This window comes from Balaenoptera borealis, assembly GCF_965194805.1.
Source record: "Balaenoptera borealis genome assembly, chromosome: 6".
Taxonomy (NCBI): domain Eukaryota; kingdom Metazoa; phylum Chordata; class Mammalia; order Artiodactyla; family Balaenopteridae; genus Balaenoptera; species Balaenoptera borealis.
The window spans coordinates 82,014,038-82,034,787 of NC_138863.1; the positions used below are offsets into that span (position 1 = coordinate 82,014,038).

Consider the following 20,750-nt stretch of genomic DNA (forward strand, 5'->3'; position numbering starts at 1 on the left):
AATTCTAAGCCCTACCTGGGAGTTCTCAAAACAGGACTGTCGGGCTTCCCTAGTGGTGCAGTGGTTAAGAATCCGCCTGCCAATGCAGGGGACATGGGTTCAAGCCCTGGTTCGGGAAGATCCCACATGCCGTGGAGCAACTAAGCCCGCGTGCCACAACTACTGAGGCTGCGCTCTAGAGCCCGCGAGCCACAACTACTGAGCTCACGTGCCACAACTACTGAAGCCCGTGTGCCTAGAGCCTGTGCTCCGCAACAAGAGAAGCCACCACAATGAGAAGCACCCGTGCACCTCAACGAAGATTAGCTCCCACTCACCGCAACTAGAGAAAGCCCGCATGCAGCAACAAAGACCCAACGCAGCCAAAAATAAATAAATTAATTAATTTAAAAAAAAAAAAAAAACAGGATTGTCCTGGGTTAATCTTATGATCAAAAGTGTCAAGTGTATTCAAAATGAAACTGAAGCTAGTATATTCAATTTCTTAAACATGGACTGAGAAGCATTCCTTTGGCATGGATTTTGTTTTGGATTTTGACCTAGGAATCAGTTTCCTGTTGATTACAGCACGCAAAACATGCCCATATTTTACACAGACATATGTTCCGGAATTGATTCCGTTAATGCAGTGGTTTTCGAATCTCATTTTGTCTCCCACCCGCGCCCCCCACTCCCACGCCCAGAGATATTTGGCAATGTCTGGGGTCACCTTTGATTGTCGCAATCTGGAAGGGATTCTACTAGCATCTGGTGGGTAGAGGCCAGGGAGGCTGCCAAACATCCTAGAATACACAGGACAGGCCCCACAGCAAAGCATGAGCTCACCCAAAATGTCAACAGTGCTGAGGCCGAGGAGCTCTGAGTGGAGATGACACTCCGTAGATACCTTGGTGCACAGAACTAGGCCCTCTTTTGTCTGTGTGGTGCTCTCCATGACGTATGGAAACAAAGCAGAAAAGAATACATTAAAAAGCAATAAGAAGGCTGTGGTTCCTCCCCTGCCTGTGATATAGAAATTAAGATGCACAGCCTGTCTCTAAAGTAGAATTATTCAGTTTGGGGAGGTTTCCTAGGTAGATCCCAGTCTTGAATCAATGAATCTCCTATGGAAATATCATAATACAAGGCATTTAGTGTGGAATTGAATAGACTCTTGAGTGTGAAAAGGAGTTTTGGTGAATTCAAAACCATATTTGTTTTTCTCATTGAAACTGTTCAGGTCATTTTCTTTTTCTAAGAGTATAACCATTTGGACAAAAATATCCATTTGATATGCAGGTGAAATGTAAATTGCTACTCTTCTACACAGACAATCCAGTGTATTTATACTTAATCCATAAAGGCATGATGTTACAAAACACATTTGTATATTGTGAAGCCATCTGGCATCAAATTTTCCAATTTATAGACAACTTTGTATTTACATAACAAATTATTAAATCAACCATTTTTCCGGTTTATAAAAGGTCACTGAGGTACACACACAGTGTGTATAAAAGCAGATAAGGCTGATAATACATATTTACAGTAGATACAAATTAATCTTTCATATTTGAAGATAATGTTTTTTATATATTTTTTCTATATCAGACTGCCCACTGTTAGCAGGATTTCCCGTGCTTGAGTTGTTTATTGCTTTTTGGCTCACTGATTTAATATTCACTTCTGGGTTGTTTACACACAGAATTACTAATGTTCTTATCTCTTTGGCTAATGCAAATGTGATAGAGTGAATGAAAGAAAAAGATAAACAATAATTCAGTATTACAGTTCTGGTTGGTTGAGAGTATTTGTTCATAGTCCCCAAATGAGTCAAGTAATGCATAACTCATTTTATACACTCCATTGAAAAGTCTTGAGTTTTGCATTACATCATTTGGGCATAAATGGACAAAGTAAACAAGATATCAGATTTTCAGTAAGGTCTAGAATCTTGGCTTTCTTTTCAGAAAGAGCAATGTCACCAGCATCTTAAGCATCTTAGATTTTAAAATCTCAATGCGAAACCACTTGTGACTTAACAAGGGAACTTTGCAAACTGCATGGAAGATTACCAGAGTTAACTACAATATGTTATCATGGTCTGAAATGAAAAAAAGAATCACCTCATGGGACAAGTCAGCTGAAAATCTTCATAAAACTTACGGAAAGTAGAACAACCACCCTCCACTCCTCCCAAAATTCTGCAGTGTTACGTTCAAAAAAGAAGCTTGTGTTTACTTAAAAAACAGACACAGTAAATAACTCAAAGTCAGGGTTCAAATAAAAGACTAAAAGTGGCCCACGATATCACAAGGGATGAATATTCTTCTCAAAGAATTTACATGCACAATAGGACTAAAAAGTACAAACCAAAAATGTTCCTTAAATAAATAAAAACCCTGATTGCTTTTAATTCTACAAACAAGACAAATAAGTGCAGCTCAGTTAGATTTCACTCATTTGAAATAATCTTTAAAAAACACTTAAAGGTATAGTTTATTCTCCTTGTGCTTCCTAAGACTGTTAAAGGGCACAAAATAAAATTAGGGACTATTAAGTTCTTTAAAGGAGCAAAATTTTTTTCATTCTGTTTCCATTCTCAGATTTGTTGAAAAAAAAAAGTTTATTTTAGGGAATAAAAAAATGTACTAATGTAGAAGGGCTAGCCTTCATTTTTAAAAAATGAATTGAAAAAAAAATGAATTGGCTTTAATACAAAGAGAAAGAAATGGCTCTATGGGCAAAATTTAAGTATGAGTGACCAATTTTTTTAATTGTAAAGTAGGTGCAACATTTTAAAAAATGTTACAGCACTGCATGACCTGTAATGCTAACAATATTTACATTAACTGCTTACATGAAACCATAGAACTGTAGAAGAGAGAAAAAAAGAAAAAAAACCAAACCTGTGTGGACTGAAATAATACCTAGCACCCACATCAAGCCATAAGCAACCAGTGAAATCATGGGCACAAACATACTTTACATGGTCTACTGATGTAAAGTATACACGGGTCAGGGATGCACAAACCTAATTAGTTTAAAATATCAAAAAGAAGACTTGGCAGACATAAACTCAGTCTGAAGACAAAAGAGCAAAGGCTAAAAAAACTTCTACATATCAACACACACAAACACCCACATACACGCAGACACACCCAATACGCAAACACACATATGCTGTGAATCTGTAAATAAAAACAACCGTGTAGACAAAGCAGTAGAAAAGCAGATTGGTACAAAAAAAAAGGACAACATTAATGGTTTAAACATACCAAACACATCAACTTATAACAAAAATAGTCAACTAAAGTACACAAGGTTACTTCAGGTGACTGCAGGAAGGACCAGGCAGGCAATCCGGCCACGACAGGAAAGACAAACTCAACCTACCCCCAGGAGGAAGGGTTCCCGCCTCAAGGCCATGAAGCCCAGCGTAGCCAGTTGCATTCCATCAGGCTTGGGGGTAGGGGTGAGAGTGGGAATGGAAAGGACAGAGAGACACAGGAGACCTGGGAGAAGAACTAAGAGCTGTTGATATCAAAAGTGAGCCCAGGTGCAGTGCTCTGTGCTGTGGCCCCGAGAAACCAAACAGAGGAATGACCTTGGTCTCCTTTTTCCTGAGTGACTGGAACTCTGCTACATCGTGGGACTGAGGAGTTGGAGGGCTGGATGAGAGAAGAGAAGCGAGGTGGTGGGCATTTAACGGGTTCAGAGCCTGCCATCGGAGGGCCTCCCAGAAGCCAGAGGAGTAGGCTGTGGAGGGAGTCCCAGGCGAGGGGAAGAGGCAGCGCTCTCCAGAGGGTTAAGGGTTTGGAGGTGGGGTTGGTGGTTCTAAGAATTAAGGGATAAGGGATCCCTTCCTCTGACAATCCATCAATTGGATCCAATCCAATCAATTTCAGGCTGAAGGCCTGATACTTGGCTCAATTGCCTGGGAGATAGGGTTATACCACCACCACAAAAACTGTGAAAAAAAAGACATTTATGTTGTGCTACATTTCTTATTAATAACCTTGTACTTTACAATGGCTCACAGTTTTAGGTTTGTATACTTGCAATGTAGTATTTTCTCTCTACATTTGTTTCACATTTTTTTACTTAATATAATATAAATAATTTGGTTAATAGATTCAACCTGCACATTTCAGCCACATTAATATATATATAAGAATCTGTGAATGGTATAAATAATTCTTTAAATAAAATAAATCTGATATGTTACATAATACTGATAAAAAATTACCATTGCTAATAATTTCGTAAGCCACCTTAACTTCTGGTGTAAGTAATACTGATGAATGGATGTGAAACTTGCTTTGATGATTTGTACTTAGTTTTGCTGCTATAGAAAACCTGAATTATAATCAACCTTACCTCTGATAATGGTTTCAAAGTGGGGCTTTGCCTCCATGTATGGAAACAGAAAGTTTTATCTTGTCAGGTATTGTTTGCAAAAAAACCTCAACTCTGAGCCTCAGTGGTGGTGCAGCATAAGCTTTCTAGTTCAAGAGGTGGCTATCAAGTGTTAACTACAGACATGATTGAGTAAAATATCCCATCTAAGATTTCTTTTTTTTATAAAACCTATCCTACTTTAAAACTTAGGTAAAAAAAATATGCAACAAATGGTTGCAGTTTCTGAATTCTTAATTTAGACCTGTGAGCCCTTGTCCCTTTAGAAATCGGCAAGGTTTCGATTTCCTAGACACCCGAAATCAAGTCCAGTGCTTCCAGGCAAGGTTCATTCCAAACAGACAATATAGATGGACACTCAGTGGTGTGCAGTGTATGTCATAATTCAGTTAATACATTATCATGCCTTTTCTCTGCTGTTAAATACAAAAACAGCATCTTTTACATTATCATAGAAAAGCATTTAGGTTGTATTTTTATTTATCACTTTACACTTGTAGTCTCTGGTAGGTGTACTCCATAGAAACCAAAGAATTTTGTACACTATTTCTTTGTACAATAAAAGATAAAGTGTGCATTAGGTATGCTTGTACATGACAATATTGTACAATATTTACATTTTTGATATCACCATGAAATTCTGCATTTTCTATATACAACATGGAAAATTCTTCAGAAACATTTGGACTATTTCTTATAATCACAATTTTAGTATTATAGAAAAAGAGTTTCTCAGTAATCTCTTGACTATTTATCACTCTCATCATTCAGGGATTCTGATTGGTTTTCCAGCATTCATTATCCTTCCTGATCAAAAAAAAAAAAATATTGTATCACTGTTTCTTTTAGCACCCTGTGGCGGTGTTAACTATCTGCCATAGTATAAATATTGATATAACAGTGGCTATATCAATACTTATATACAGCTATATCTGTGCACATTCCTTTAATAAACACTGCGCATTGGTGAAGTAGTCCCTGTTATCTGGAGATCTTCCTCCTCTTGGGTTTGGGGGGTCTCATTTGTCTGTCTCCCTGTGGGATTTGGTGAACCTGGAAATAAAAGAGATGGGGAAAAAAACAACAACAACAGAGATTGAAATCACAAACACCATACGATTTCTGACAAAGAAACAGGGTAGGGAACAGACTCTGGCCCTCATTTTCTATCATTGATATCCTGAGGCATTTAAAATGTTTACCAAGGCCCAGATCACAGCGTGCCCACAGTCACTACAGAGGATGAGGAATCTTGGAAACGAACAAGCAGAGCAACGCTCTGTGGACCCCCCGCAACTAGTGGAATACAGAGGAGGAACTGGAAAAAAAAAATCAATGTGGGAAATGGGACTTGCATACCCCCCGCTGTCCATTTAAGACAAAAATAAGACATTTCCCATCAGAGATTCCCTGGATCACTAATTTCACTGAAGTCTGGAAAAGTGGATAAATACATACTAAACATATTTTCTTCTTTACTTCATCACTGTACTTATTTTATAACTGCTATGAAGGGTCAAAGATAATACAAACATGCTCACAGCTCAGCCCAAGGAGGTTTACTTAGGAGAAGAATCGGATGGAAAACAGAATACCACTACCATCTGTTGGCAAATCTAAGTGTGTGTAGTCTGGGAAGAGCAATTCATACAACGCATCTTTATACACTAATGCAGAAACTAGCCGCATTTAGGGCTGTGTATCAGATCGAATGGGGTGGGGCAGCAGCAGAACTTGGTTCCCAGGTATCAGACGGCATGTATGGTTTTGAGGGGCAGAGGATAAGTGCAAGGGAGGTGATCAGGTGCCCCACGTTGTACTGCGGCTGTTGTGATACAGATAGGAGGGGGCAAGGTCAAGACCCAGGAAAGGCAGGATGCGCCCAAGGCAATGGTGTAGTAAATGCTTAACAATCAGCTCCCTGTGGAGGGACACAAGCCCACTGTAGCATATGCCAATCTCTGTGGTATAATACGTGTTTCCACCACGGCCAATTTCAGGCTACCAATGGGATGTCACAGAACTCAGACTTGGGAAGAGATGTGCAGAATCAGCTCTCAAGATCCACTACAAGTTGGCTCAAATGCATGTTTTAAAGGTAATGTGTAGATAAAAGCAAAGGCCAATGCTATTCAGAGTCAAATACAGAAAACTTTAAAAAATATTATATTTCAAAAATAACACCTATGAGTTTCTCACACTGCTTCATCCTCCTAACCCCTCCATATACATTCTTTAAAACCACTAGTCTCTGATAAAGAGCCAACTGAAACCTTTTTAAAATTGAGGAAAGAAGCCTTTATTCAAGACTGCAAACTAGTAACCTGTGGATCAAATGTGGCCTGGAAAGGGATTTTATTTAGCTATATGGTGTTTTAATATTTCAAAAATAGTTGGCAACACTAAAAAATGAGAAATTTTACTTCTAGACTTGTAGCATCTCATGAAAAATGGGAAGATCTTGCAACACTGACACAATTCCTCACATGGCTCAGATGTGCCGCAGCATGGAAGCAGGAGCTCCTTCTGGACAGAGCACAGCCCCCAAGTTGCCAGGGTCCCCAGCACTGCTGACTGCCTGCTGGCCACAAAGGCCAAATGTCCTGAGACAGAGACTAGCGAGATATTGCCAAACCCATTTCTCTTCTCCCTGAGCAGGCACGGTGTATAGTACATTTACTAGTCCCCTTGAATTAAGAAGGCCACATGATGGCCTTTGGGTCAGGCCAGTGGAAAGTTAGCAGAAGTGATGAGCTTTCAGGTCTGGCCCATAAAACCTATCCTGGTGTCCTCTGTGTACACGGTCTTCTCTCCCCTGCTGGGCTGGATGCAAAGGATGTAATGGGGCACTCTGAGGCCCTAGGGAAGGGTGGACACTAGAAATAGAAAGAATCTGAGCCCCTGAATGACTGTGCGGAGCAAGCCCTTCCTCAACCAGAAGGAGACCCAAGTGAGGAACCATCTTTATGGCGTTGAGCCTCTAAGACTGAGAGTTGGTACACAGCCTACCTTGACCAGTGCATCTTGGTTGGCATTTCTTAATCCACTGAAATTGCTCTTTTACTCATACCTGACCCCTTTTACTTAATGATATTATTTGCCTGGCCCTAGAAGGCGTTTGAGTTTATAATCTCCGCTCCAGAATTTTCCTATAATTCTACCAGGAAAGTTAACATCTCAGGGTCTCAGTTTACCCACTTTTGAAATGATGTGTCGGATCACAAAATCTCTAAAGTCCATACCAATCCCAACACTCTATGAACGTATAACTTATCTCTGTCATTCAATAGCCACTAGATGACTTGTTAGGGTTCAGATAACCTTCTTAACAGTGTCAAGTAAACGTAAATTACCTTTCATTGCTGAGTAGCTTTCGATAATTCACATTTATTAGAGATTACCAAAATTATATTTTGAGCATTTACATTAGCCAATATATAAATTAGAGAATGATGAGTAAACTTCTCACATTCAACACTATTATATGCACCATCCAATAAAAATGAAAAGAAAAAGTAGACTCTACTTCTTTAAAACCAGTGGTTATAGTGTTAAATAATTTAACAACAGGATTTTGGGCCAAATATTTTATTTTTTTACGTAATAGTAGAAAGGAAATGAGAGACCTATATACTCTTGATCTTGACCCTATGTTCAATTTCCCTTTTTGTTTTATGGGCAGAGTGAAATTTATATTACTGAATACTTAGGCAACACTAATGATCACTGCTATTCTGAGAGTCAAATGTAAAAGCTGTGATTTGAACTTCAATATTTTGCTGCTCACATTTTAAAAGAATGTTATATGGGGAAAAAAGGGGACTTATCTCAGAAAAAAAACATAGTTAATACCACTAGGTTATTTTTTCTTAAGTTATTTTTAATCTTTTCTGATATCAGTATTTTTGTGAGCCTAGTAATTTAGCATTGCTATGTGAGTTGCTTGACAGTACTTAAGAGACTTTACCAAAAAGTATAATACAATTTATTTCCAAAGAAACACAATATAATGGAAAAATAAATTAACTTACAGTCCCAGACATTTTGTCCAGTTCACTCATGGCCTCATGAATAGCAGCTTCTAAATGGTTATTTAGCTTTCCACTTCTGGAATTAATGAAAACAACACACCAGATTAACAAATTAAAGAAACAAAATCTCAATGTAATTCCCTAATCAGAGAACAGAAGTACCCATTCCACAAGAGGAAGTCAATTTATATTCACATTTGACAATTCAGACGACAAAACGCTCTGGGATTCTCACGACTGAATACTAATGATAAAGTCACATAACTACAGAAAAAAAATTGAACACATGATTGGGGAAAATGGATTCTTTCCCCATCCACATGTTTCTTCCATAGTCTGATGATTTTGCAAGAAGGCTGGGCCACAGGTCTCTTTTCCCACCGATGTAGCTTGTCCTCTGAGAGTCCAGCCTGCTTTGCATTGCCTTTTGTTCTGGCTTGTCTCTTTTGCAGGCGGTCCGGCTGTGTAGCCAGAGGAAGGGCTCTGAACTTCAGGCTCTGGCCACTAGGGAGCTCCCTCTACCCTCTCTGGAGCGTCCTGGCTTCAGGAGTTGAGCAAGTGAAGGCTGAAATCCTGGTGCACATTTGTTCCAGGTGGGAAACAGTTCAACTCGCTACACCTGAGGCTCTGCCACATTTTTTTTTCCCCCCACAAACCAAAATGACATAACTATTTGAGCAAATAAAGAATGATGGGCTCAGAGTGTCTATCACTCGTCTGACCTTTTCTCTCCACTCAGCATACCATCACATGTACTATAACACATGGAACATCTGCCATGATTGAAAGTTTTATCTAGGAAGCTGTTGAACTAATTACTAAAATCAGGCAAATCTACACTATCCATGTCTATAGTTATGTCCACTCTAATATTTCCTTCTTGATGCATATAAAGAATTACCCAATTATTCTGAGTACTAAGGTGATTCATTTCATTTATCTTGTCACGACAATTACCAGAAAAGCTGCAGAGGTAAACCTTTTCAAAATAGGCTGTTAGCATGGCTTTCCAAGAATTAAGTCCTATCCCAGCATCTACATGGAGACTGGAAATTTGCAGTTGTAGAAGACTTTGGCTCACAGACCCATTTGGTTTGGCTCACATCATGTTTAGAAACATATTTGAGCTTTAGTGGAATGCTTTTATTTATTTATTTATTTATTTTAAAAATTTATTTATTTTTGTTCGTTTTTATAAATATATTTATTTTACTTATTTATTTTTGGCTATGTTGGGTCTTCATTGCTGCACGCAGGCTTTCTCTAATTGCGGTTAGCAGGGGTTACTCTTCGTTGCAGTGTGAGGGCTTCTCATTGTGGTGATTTCTCTTGCTGTGGAGCACGGGCTTCAGTAGTTGTGGTGCATGGGCTTAGTTGCTCTGCGGCATGTGGGATCTTCCCAGACCAGGGCTTGAACCTGTGTCCCCTGCCTTGGCAGGTGGATTCTCAACCACTGCGCCACCAGAGAAGCCCTAGTGGAATGCTTTTAGATGAGGCCTTTTGGTTTACCACAGCCCTCACCAAGTTTTACCCTCATACACCAGGACTGAAAAATTCATACATTTAGTTTCTGTATATAATCCTGAGTAGTATACTGCTAGGTACCTTGTGGATACTCCATATATTTACTAAATAAAAATATTTGTCTAAAGCTGAAACAACGGCTCCATATTTTGGGAAATATATATGCACTTAAGTCAGTTTAACTGAAAGGAAAGATTAATGTAGTGGTTGTAACTAAATTATAAGGGCAATGCAGCACCAACCTCTTCCCCCACCTTTTATTGGCCTGTAAGCTAGCGTCTAGCTTTTATATTCTTCCCATTTACTTTTAGAAATGTAAACAATGCAGAAAAGTGCATAGAATAAATTAGCAATCCCTATCAAACCCATTTCCAAAAATAAACTTAATAAATTACATATTTCCTTTAATTCTTTTTTATAAAAAAATTAAGCTGAAGTTCCCATTTGTTATCAATTCCTAGTCCCATACTCTCCCACCCTCCTCCCCAAAGGCAACTAACTGTGTTGTGTATTCTTACAGTGTGTTTTAATATTTTATATGATATATCCATGAACAGTACCTAGTATTGTCTTTTACATGTTTTATATATATATATATGAACAGTATCTAGTATTGTCTTTTACGTGTTTTTTATATATATATCATACAAATGGTGTCCTGATATACCTACCATTCTGCAACTTTTCTCTTTCCCTTGTATTGCTGTTTTTGAGTACTGTCCAAGTTGATATAATCTATTCACATACTGTCTTTTATTTACCTACCTTTTCCAGTTTTAAGGGGCCCTGGGCATCTTGTGGAGTCAGTCTGAGTTGTTTTCCCAATGAGGAGTTTGCTAAGCATGATTCTGGGTGACTGGACAGGAATCCAATCCCAGGACTTTGTAGGGCAATTTAAGCTGAGCTGGGGTTGGGCCGGCGCCCCTTTTGTGGACTGTTTAGCAAACGTCTTGACAGTATCACAAACTGCCCAGTTGCCTGACAATATTACACCTTCTGTAATGTGTTAAATAGCTTTATCCTTACTATTTCTTTTGTATAAAAGTATGAACATAAGTTTAAAAGATATTTGTTATGCATTTTTATTTACTATCTTATGGGTTTAAAATTGACTATGTAAAAGTTCTAAATATCTAAAAAGAGGTAAAATGTTTCAGTGAAAAACCATCAGAGAATCTTGGTTCTCTCACCTTTAATAACAAAAATAGCTAGTATTTATTAAAAAGTTTACATGTGCCAAGAATTGTATTAAATCTTTATATACATTATTTCATTTAATCTTTAAAACAATCTGATGAAGTAGGTATTATGACAACTGTTTGTATGCAATACTTCATGACTTTTTGGGGAAAATTGGTGAAACCAACTGCAATTTTATAACGAAGAAGATGGATATTTAACTACAAATAGTTTTCAAAAGTAATAGAGTCATAAAATGTTTTCCCTAACTATGAAAAATTACAGTGACATCACCATTAAAGAATAAAAATAATTCAACATTATTTGTTGAATAAATAGACAAAATTTTAGGAGTTTGTGATTTCATTCTTCAACGAGATATTTAAAATGTTTATAAACACCTTGTATCAATTTAAGGTAATTAGTATGTTTTTCCTTTAACAAACTTAAGTAGTTATTAGAGGGTGAAATGACTACTTTTGGAAGAGAGAATAAATATGGAGACATGGCGCAGGAAATTACATGAATACATCATTGGAATCAAGAGGTAAAGAGAGTTTCCCAGATGTCAAATCTGCATACTAATTTTTATACTAGCTGGTCAAGTCGGGAAAGAATGAGCTTAAAAGAGGAAGAGAAAACTCCATGAGTCCATGAAATGAAAAACTAGTCAAAATTCAGTCTTCTAGTCCAGAGGGCCTCCTTATGGAGTCTCTTCTACTATTTTCTCTTCCCCACTGACATTTAATGATAAACATTTTTACTGATGGACACTCTAAAAGCTACTTGATTAAGCAAAAGATGTTCATATAATCACATTTCTAGTTATTAATGGAGATAATTGCCACTTACCTTCACTGCCTACATTGTCACACATTACCCTTATCCTCATTAGTTAAAAAAAAAAGCCAGGTACACATCTGTGAATGGTATGAGAAATAAGAGGGAAGTGAGAAGTGCACGTTGCTCTGGACTGTCAGGTCAGAATTTAAGCAACTCACTTCATGTAGAACAGAACAAACTTGGATAAGACATAAATGTCAAGAAACTTCGATTCTGAAACCTAATCCATAGGGAAAGTATGCAGATTTAAGAACATTCAACACATGAGAGATCAAGATGGTGGAGTGCGAGGACACTGAACCTACCTGCACACCCCACCCCCTGCCCCAATGAATATATCAAAAATACAACTACTTGTTGAGCAACTCTCGCTGAAAACGACCTGGAGACTAGCAGTAATGACTCTTCTACAACAAAGACTGTAGAGAAAGGTCCACATGGAGTCTGGTAGGAAGGGAGGAGAAGATATCTGGTCGGGAGTCGCACACAGAAGAGGAGGGGGTATCACCAGCTTGGAGATCCTCCCTGGGGAGCACGGGGTTCAAGCCACATTCAGGCACCCCAGCCCTGGGGTGTGCAGGGGTTGGGGGGTCCAACACTGGGAAGATGAGCCCCTTAGCTGGTTTGAAAACAAGTGGGGCTTACTGGAGGGCTGTAAGAAACCGAGACTCCGCTCTTGAAGAGTGCATGCACAGACTTGCTTACCCCACTGCCACACACACACACACAGCAGAGAGACAGCATATTGGAAACAGCCTGGTGCTTTGGCTGTCTTGCCAGCACACTCCCTAGCCTGCATTGGGCTCCTGCTCCAGCCCTTTTCGCTTTGGCACTGCTCTCCACTAGGGCAGGGGCTGCCATTGCCAATGAGAGTGCACACACTTAGAGGGAACGGAGCCCGCACAGACCCTCTGACCAGGGCAGAGGCAGCCATTGCCAGTGCACATATCCCTGACCACATCTGGAGGGAGGAGAACTAGCCCAATATATCAAGTGAAAACACTACTTTAAAAAGATACATGTACCCTAATGTTCATAGCAGCATTATTTACAATAGCCAAGATACGGAAGCAACCTAAGTGTGTCCATCAACAGATGAATGGATAAAGAAGTGGTATATATATACAATGAGTATACTACTCAGCCATAAAAAAGAATGAAATTTTGCCATTTTTAACAACATGGATGGACCTGGAAGGTATTATGCTTAGTGAAATAAGTCAGAGAAATACAAAGACTGTATGTTTTCACTTACATGTGGAATCTAAAACAAAAAACAAAAAAAAGGAATGTAACAAAACAGAAACAGACTCACAGATACATAGAACAAACTAGTGGTTACCAGTAGGGACGGGGTGGGGTGAAGGGCAAGACAGGGGAAGGGGATTAAGATGTATAAGCTACCAGGTATAAAATAAGATACAAGGATATAACATACAGCACAGGGAATATAGCCAGTATTTTATAATAACTTTAAACAGAGTTTAATCTATAAAAATATTGCATCACTATGTTGTATACCTGAAAGTAATATAATACTGTAAACCAACTATATTTCAATTTTAAAAGATAAAGAAAATTTAATACAATAAGTATCATTTCTTGGTTTTAAAGTAAAAGTGTGATTTATGTTATTACTTTTTCACTTTCCAGATTCATAAAAATAAGGTTACTGAACAAATATATATGTACATATAGGCAGAAGATTTGATCCTCACTTAAAATCATGACATATCTAAAAGCTATGTAATTTTTTTCTTTAATGAAGCTATTTCCTCTTTTAAGTAGAAAATGACCCTGAGTGATTCTTCAATAAATACATTAATATTTCTTTTGTGATTAGGCTGTAATAAGCACATCACTTTAAAGATATTTATTTATTGTACTGTTTGATTTGATTATAGGATATTGAGAATTAAAATGACTACATAATGCTCTAAACGTCTAATATGGTGATAGAAAGTTTCAACTGGCAAAAATACGTGATGATTTTGTTTGTTTCACCTGCATCTTCACAATAAAAATAACTTTACTAAATACCATGTGCCAAGTACTACGTTAAAGTTCTCTTTATATTATAACAATTCTAAGAGGTTGGAATTAATATCCCCATTTTAGAAATGGAGAATTTAGGCTCAGAGAGGTTAAATAACATACCCAAGGGTACACACAGCTATGTAGTGATGGAAACAGGATTTCAACTCAGGTCAAAAACCAACTCCCCTACCCCCTGGTTCTCCTCCTCCTTTCTGATCACTATTCCCATCTCCTTCATTATCTCTAGTAAATGTTCAAGTGCCCCAGCGTTCAATCCTTAGCCCACTATTTAAATTGGTAAAAGTATCCCTATGTGACTGCAGTCAGTTTTACATAATCAAATACCACTTCTTCCCAGTTTCAGACTTGTACCTGTGGGATCACAGGTACCTCACACTGCACTCAACAGTTTTCTCCTGTGTTCCCCATTTCAGTTTCCACTACCCATGAAGTCACCCAAGCTAAAACCCTGAGAGTTGTCCTTGATTGCTTGCTCTCCTTCACATTCCAACCAAATCACCATGATGTTCTGTCAGTTTTACCTCCCAAATATTTCTTGATCATATTCCTTCTCCTCCACTCTCATGGCTCCCCTCCTGGTTTGAGTCCTCATCCTCCCCTGTCCTTTGACGACGCCTCCTAAATGGGTGCCTTTGTCTCCAATACTGTTCTCCTAAAATTTATCCTCTATATAGCTATATCTAAAGTGAAAATCCAACCACCTGTCCCCTTCAGGCACTTCCAAATAACATAGAGACCCACGAGGCCTTACTAGGCCCTTTATGGTCTGGCTCCTGATTATATCTTTGGCTGCATCTTTTACAGTTCCCTGTCCCCTAAATCCAAATGCTGATCTCATCTAAATGCTATCCCCTACCCCCACTCCATTGTCCTTGTTTCCTTTGTCTGGCTAATACCTATGCAGTGTGTAAGGTTTGGCTCAGATGTTAGCTCCTCTAGGATGTCTTCCATTACCTGAGTTTAATGCCACTTCTCTGTGATCCCCAAATATACTATACATATTCCTGTCATTGCAACTTTAGCATCTTAATTATTTGTTTCTACATCTGCCTCCTTCACTAAACAGTGATGTCCAGGGACTATAGCATTGTGCCTAGTTGGCACAGATTTTTTGCTAAATTAATTTCCTTAAATTGGAGAATAAATAAATGATTAAATAAATAAATAAGTGATAGGGTTCAACATATCATTTATCATTATGTAACCTTCAACTAATTATTTAAGCTATTTCGGTCTGAGTGTCCTCATCTATAAATGGGTTCAGTAATTCTGGCCCATCTTCTGATTGGGAGAATAGAAAAATGGATTTTAAATCATATACGCAAAATGTAACGTATTCTACTAGGCATTTATAAGGCAAGTCAGTCTACTTAGACAACAGTCTGATAAACAAAGCTGTTTTGCTTCATATTTTTGTCTTTTACCTCTCCAATCCATACTCTTAAGTTTATGGTTTCATGAGAGTTCCTTTAGATAATGCCACTTAGGACTCGTATAAATTCACCAGAAATAGTAAAATGGCTTTGAGGAAAAATGCTTAAACTGCTGTTCGTTACTCATTACCTTTCAGAAATTGCTTAATAGCAAATTTATGGGGAAAATACAGCTCATTTCAAGGCAGTATATCTAAATATTTGGAGGAGTTATTTTATTTCTGTGTTATCAACTGTTTTGGATATATTGCACATAATCCAGCTAACTGGCATACCTCACCAAAGAAAAGATTTCAGGGATATTTTACATCCAATAAACAAGTACTATCCGGCTTCCTTGGTGGTGCAGTGGTTAAGAATCTGCCTGCCAATGCAAGGGACACGGGTTCGAGCCCTGGCCCGAGAAGATCCCACATGCCGCGAAACAACTAAGGCCGTGGACCGTAACTACTGAGCCTGAGCTCTAGAGCCCTCAAGCCACAACTACTGAGCCCACGTGCCACAACTACTGAAGCTTGCAAGACTAGAGCCCGTGCTCCGCAACAAGAGAAGCCACGACAATGAGAAGCCCGCGTACTGCAACGAAGAGTAGCCCCCGCTCACCGCAACTAGAGAAAGCCCGCGCACAGCAACGAAGACCCAACACAGCCAAAAATAAATAAATAAATAAATAAATTTATAAAAAATAAAAATAAAAAAATAAACAAGTACTATTGAATATTCTAAAGCAAATGGCCCACTGAAAATTTGTGACGTAGGTAGTTTGCAATTTCCCTCCTTTCATCCAGACCTTGTATGAATTTTATAGGCTTTATTCTACTACTAACCTCTGCATTGTGTCACTTCAGTCAGAATAGAGGGGAGGGGACTTGCCTCACTGTGTGCCTTATCAGATCTATAGTGAATCTGGCAATTCACTTGGCCCTCACCACAACCAGTGCCAACTTGCTACCTTCCAAAGGAGTCCCGAACATAGGAGCACAGGAGTTTACTCCTTGCAGCTGGCATCTTTTTATGAGACATTCTAGTGAGGTGAAGAGAGTCTCCCCAAGATTTGTTGAGTTCTAAAATTTTAGCTCTGGCAAGAATTACTGAAGACACCACTAAGAGAATGAATGCCCTTTAATAGATATTATTATCATTACATAAGTCTTTTATACAAGATACACTACTAATCATTATGTTTTCATAATTCTTAGATGTTGGATAATATGAAAATTATAGTAACTGAACAGGTGTATTGATTATATATATATTTAAAATAACTTTCCATGTACATATACAGAAGCACATTTATAGTTCTCTACCTTAAAATGAAATAATAGTTATGATATATAAAACTACATTGCATTACAGTCAAATTGTGTTTCAAACATTATCTACTTGTCCATACTACATTTACTCAGACTATAAAAATCTAGAAAAAATTGAATGATAATAATGTCCCAAAGTTCAACTTATTATTATAATTCCAAAGAAAGCTTAATGCCCCTGCCCCAAGAAAAAAATAATTATCTACCATCACTTTGACTAACAGTTAATCTGCCAAAGTTATTCACATGTGTACAGCTCGGGGTGGGGGGGTATTCTCCCTCCCAAAGTATTTGAATTACAAAGGGATATACTTTTGCTACACTTTCAGAGACTAATTGCTACATGTTGAGAATATTAATCATATTTTCTTTCCCATTAAATGGGAGGGATGGAGACGGAAGGAGTAAGGAAAGAGCTGATGAGGTGGGAAACCCCACACACAGTATAAATTGTTAAGAAAATATTTTCTGTGTAGCTGATTTATCTATAATGGTCCTCTTGGATGATAACTTAAGCAGTACTGAGGCAAGAACCAAGATGGACAAAATCAGTGAGATTTCATTGTCCCTTTGAAGGAAAACCAGTAAATTATATGCTTGAAAAACAAAACAGAAAAAAAATAGTGCTTACTTTCTGTTCCTTTTCCGGGCTCGGCTGTAAGCTTCTAAACCTTCTGTTAGTGTCTTCAACTTCTCGGGCTCCACCTGAGTGAAGGCATGAAGACCAAACCACATTACCCAGACCTGCAATTGTTAACAGTGTGTTTATTTTCCTGCTGTACAAGCAGGTGCTGCACTGGGGGAAGGGAGGCTTAACTCTCACTGCCCTGTCAAATGCTCTGTCCTCACTCTAGCAGAGGTTGATTCTGCGGCTCCCAGGCTGCAACATCAGGGGAAATGAAAGACTGGCTTTCAAAAGTGTCAACATTTTCAAAATAATGTTTTAAGAACAAAACTTGGAATTTAAATAACCTTCATTTCACAAAATCATATCAACAAGAGATCCTGGTTTGCTTTCTGCACTGTCTGATGCTCAGCAATTGCAAAGCTGTATTACATTAGGGATGAACAAGGGCGGTGGTTAGTGAAGGGGGTGGACTTTGGAGCCAGCAGATGGAAGTCTGAATCCAACCTCCTCACTTTCCAGCATGAATAAAACACTTAAATTTCCTGAGCCTCAGTTTCCTCCTCTTTAAAATGAGGACAATAATACCTACCTTCCTGCTAGAATCGCTGTGAGAATTAAAATGCAACAAGTCACGCTGAACACTTAGCTAAGCATAGAGCAGCTAGTGTTATTCAGTATGCGTTAGGCTCTGCAGAGGCCAGAGAACGAGTGGGGCACTAAGCTGCACGTAGTCCTTAATGATGTGGGAAGAGGGTGTTGCTACACCTGATGGGCGCGTTCTCTCCCCTGTCCTGCTTCCCCCCGCCAGCCTAGGTTATGTGACGTCTGCTATCTCATCGCCCTGTGCCACTAAATGGTGGCTGGGGGATTAGTGGGGAAGGGGAGGTGCAGCCTTTGCCACCTGCCCCTTATAAACTCTATCATGGTTCTTGAAGCCACTTCTCCTAAGAAAAGCAATTAATAAATAGGAAAAGTTGTATGTGAATAAAAACACATTTAGAAAAACACTGCTACTTTTATTGATCTTAAACACAATCTAAGTAGAAACAGTACTGCTTGCTGTGTAAATATAGCTTCAAAGTAAGTCCCCCACCATCCCTTAACCCAGTTTTTCCCTCACCCCTACACTACTTTTGTATAAAAATTCAGAGGTTGCCAAAACGCCTAGTGGGTAAGAAAATTTACACTAATAAGCAAGGAAATGATTAACTTTTGTCTTTAAATCTTCCTGACTCATGAACACCATTCATAAATAATTTTTCTTGGACCCCTTCAAATCTAGTACACAGTAATGATTAACAAAGGGTCTCCATTATCAAGTCTGAAAACAAGCACTTCTAATTATTCAATGAGAAAAACAGTCAAATAATGGAAACATTTTCCTTTTCATGACTTCTGTATTTTGTCCCAAAGGATCCAAATGTCTTATATACACACGTTCATTGGGGATACCTAATCTATTGTGCCAGAACAAGAGAGAACTTTGTTCCAGTAACAATTCTACAGGAGTGATGAAGTGTCTTATTGGGATGACTGGAAAAGCTTAAGTAAGATGAATATATCCATGTGTTGTTTTTTAAAAAAAGGTGCCTGGATACCTTTTCACATTTCACATTAGAAATGAGGTTCTATCTTGCATTCACTCACACAAAGTACGAAAGATATTTCACACATTACATTTATGTAATTTATAGCTAATTCTGCTTATATTTAAATTATTTTCTTGGCAGCAAGGAGAAAGCTCTCCTGTAACATAAACTTCTATTAGACACAAACTGGTGTAGTGAGAGATCACAGCAGGGATTGATGCAGGCAACAGAAAGCAGATTCACAGTGAAACAAAGCAACACACCACAATGAAAACTTACCCAATTGGTCTTAATTTTAAAAACTTAGTTAGGTTGAACTACTTTTAAAAAATCATCTATTTTTGTTTTTAATTAAGAAATAAGGGGCAGTAAAAGCATTTCTTGTGCATTTATTATGTAGAAGGTACTGTTTTATTATTTAATGCGGTAATAGTGCATACCAGTATTGTTTTGTCATTTTACAGTTGGGACTAAGTGAGTTTAAGCAACATGGCCAGAACTGAAACTCAGATCTGACTCCAAAGCAACCTCTCTCCACCACACCAACTCTAATATACATTGAAATATACATAATATATATAGGCATATATATAAATATATACACACACATATATACACACGTAGGTATATATGTATATACACATATACTAAAAAAATTAGGTCAAATTATTTTAAATCCAATTATAGTTTTATAGATATTTAGATGATACTTGCTCAAACTTATCTTCAAAAATTTTTTTATGCTTGGATAATTTTCTGGTGATTTTTTTGAACTAATTCTCTACCATGATTTCTTCATTTAAATATGCCTCTAAGGTTCTATGGTATCTCATAATAAATTACATTATTTATAAAGGATTCAATGACCTTGAAAGAGAAAGCAATGATGGTGCTTTCTGAAACTAAATATAAGTAAGACACACATCACTCTGTATTTCTGAGATGACAAGATCATACATTTCCACAAGTAAATGTTTAGTTTATTTGGTTTCACAATTTTAGTATTCTTCTGTATTATGAAATATAATACCTGAAGCGGGTGTGTTTTTTCTGGGGAAATATTCATCTACTTATACAATATTCAAGAAAGTCTTTAAGGATACCTCCCCCCCACCAAAGGTATCAGGGAACAACAAAATAAATTCCATCTCTAGTCAAATAGAAATCATATTTAATGATTTAATGAATACTCCCTCATAAATTACTTAGCTAACTTGTAAATGAAGAAAGTACTGGGAATCAAATACAGAAATATAACATTAAAAAGATTAAACACATACATATTTTAAAATAAAACTTACACTGAAGGAGCAAGTAATTTCAGACACTATTTTAATCTGTAATTTCATAATCTTATATTCCTGTATATCCAAAAGGCAGAAGCTCCATAAGTTGATTCCTATCTTGGTGAGAAATTGGGGGAGAACTTTATAATGTATCTTTACCGATAATCTGCCAACATATTCTCATTCTAACAGTGACGATGCTAAGGGTAATGGCTATCATGGTATAACTCTGCACATGTCATTCTAGAATTAGAAAAAGATACCCAGAACTTATATGTATTTATAGTACATATATTACCTCATGTATCAATATACACATATGTTGAATCCTAAATCCCTTCTTTCATTCATTCAGATTCTTTAGATATAATAATTCTTTGACATAAATAGTCCTGTAGTCTGTTCCGTAGGGTTAGAAACATACCCATAGAGCCAGACATTATTATATGGTGGAAGTTTGAGTTTTCT

General features: G+C 37.8%; 1 protein-coding gene across 26 annotated transcripts in view; it reads right to left on the reverse strand.

Annotated features, from left to right (window-relative positions):
- Positions 1–520: 520 nt before the first annotated feature.
- MBD5 (methyl-CpG binding domain protein 5) overlaps positions 521–20,750 on the reverse strand; it is a 412,237-nt gene continuing 392,007 nt past the window's right edge. For 23 of the 26 annotated variants that reach the window (XM_082397219.1, XM_082397215.1, XM_082397223.1 and 20 more), the window contains 3 exons: positions 17,411–17,523; positions 8,430–8,505; positions 521–5,451 (listed from right to left, as the gene is read on the reverse strand). In XM_082397219.1, the coding sequence (XP_082253345.1) occupies positions 5,380–5,451; positions 8,430–8,505; positions 17,411–17,523 (261 nt within the window). In that variant the 3' untranslated portion in view covers positions 521–5,379. The remainder of the gene's footprint in view (positions 5,452–8,429; positions 8,506–17,410; positions 17,524–20,750) is intronic. The other 3 variants (XM_082397229.1, XM_082397230.1, XM_082397226.1) reach the window with 1 other exon arrangement.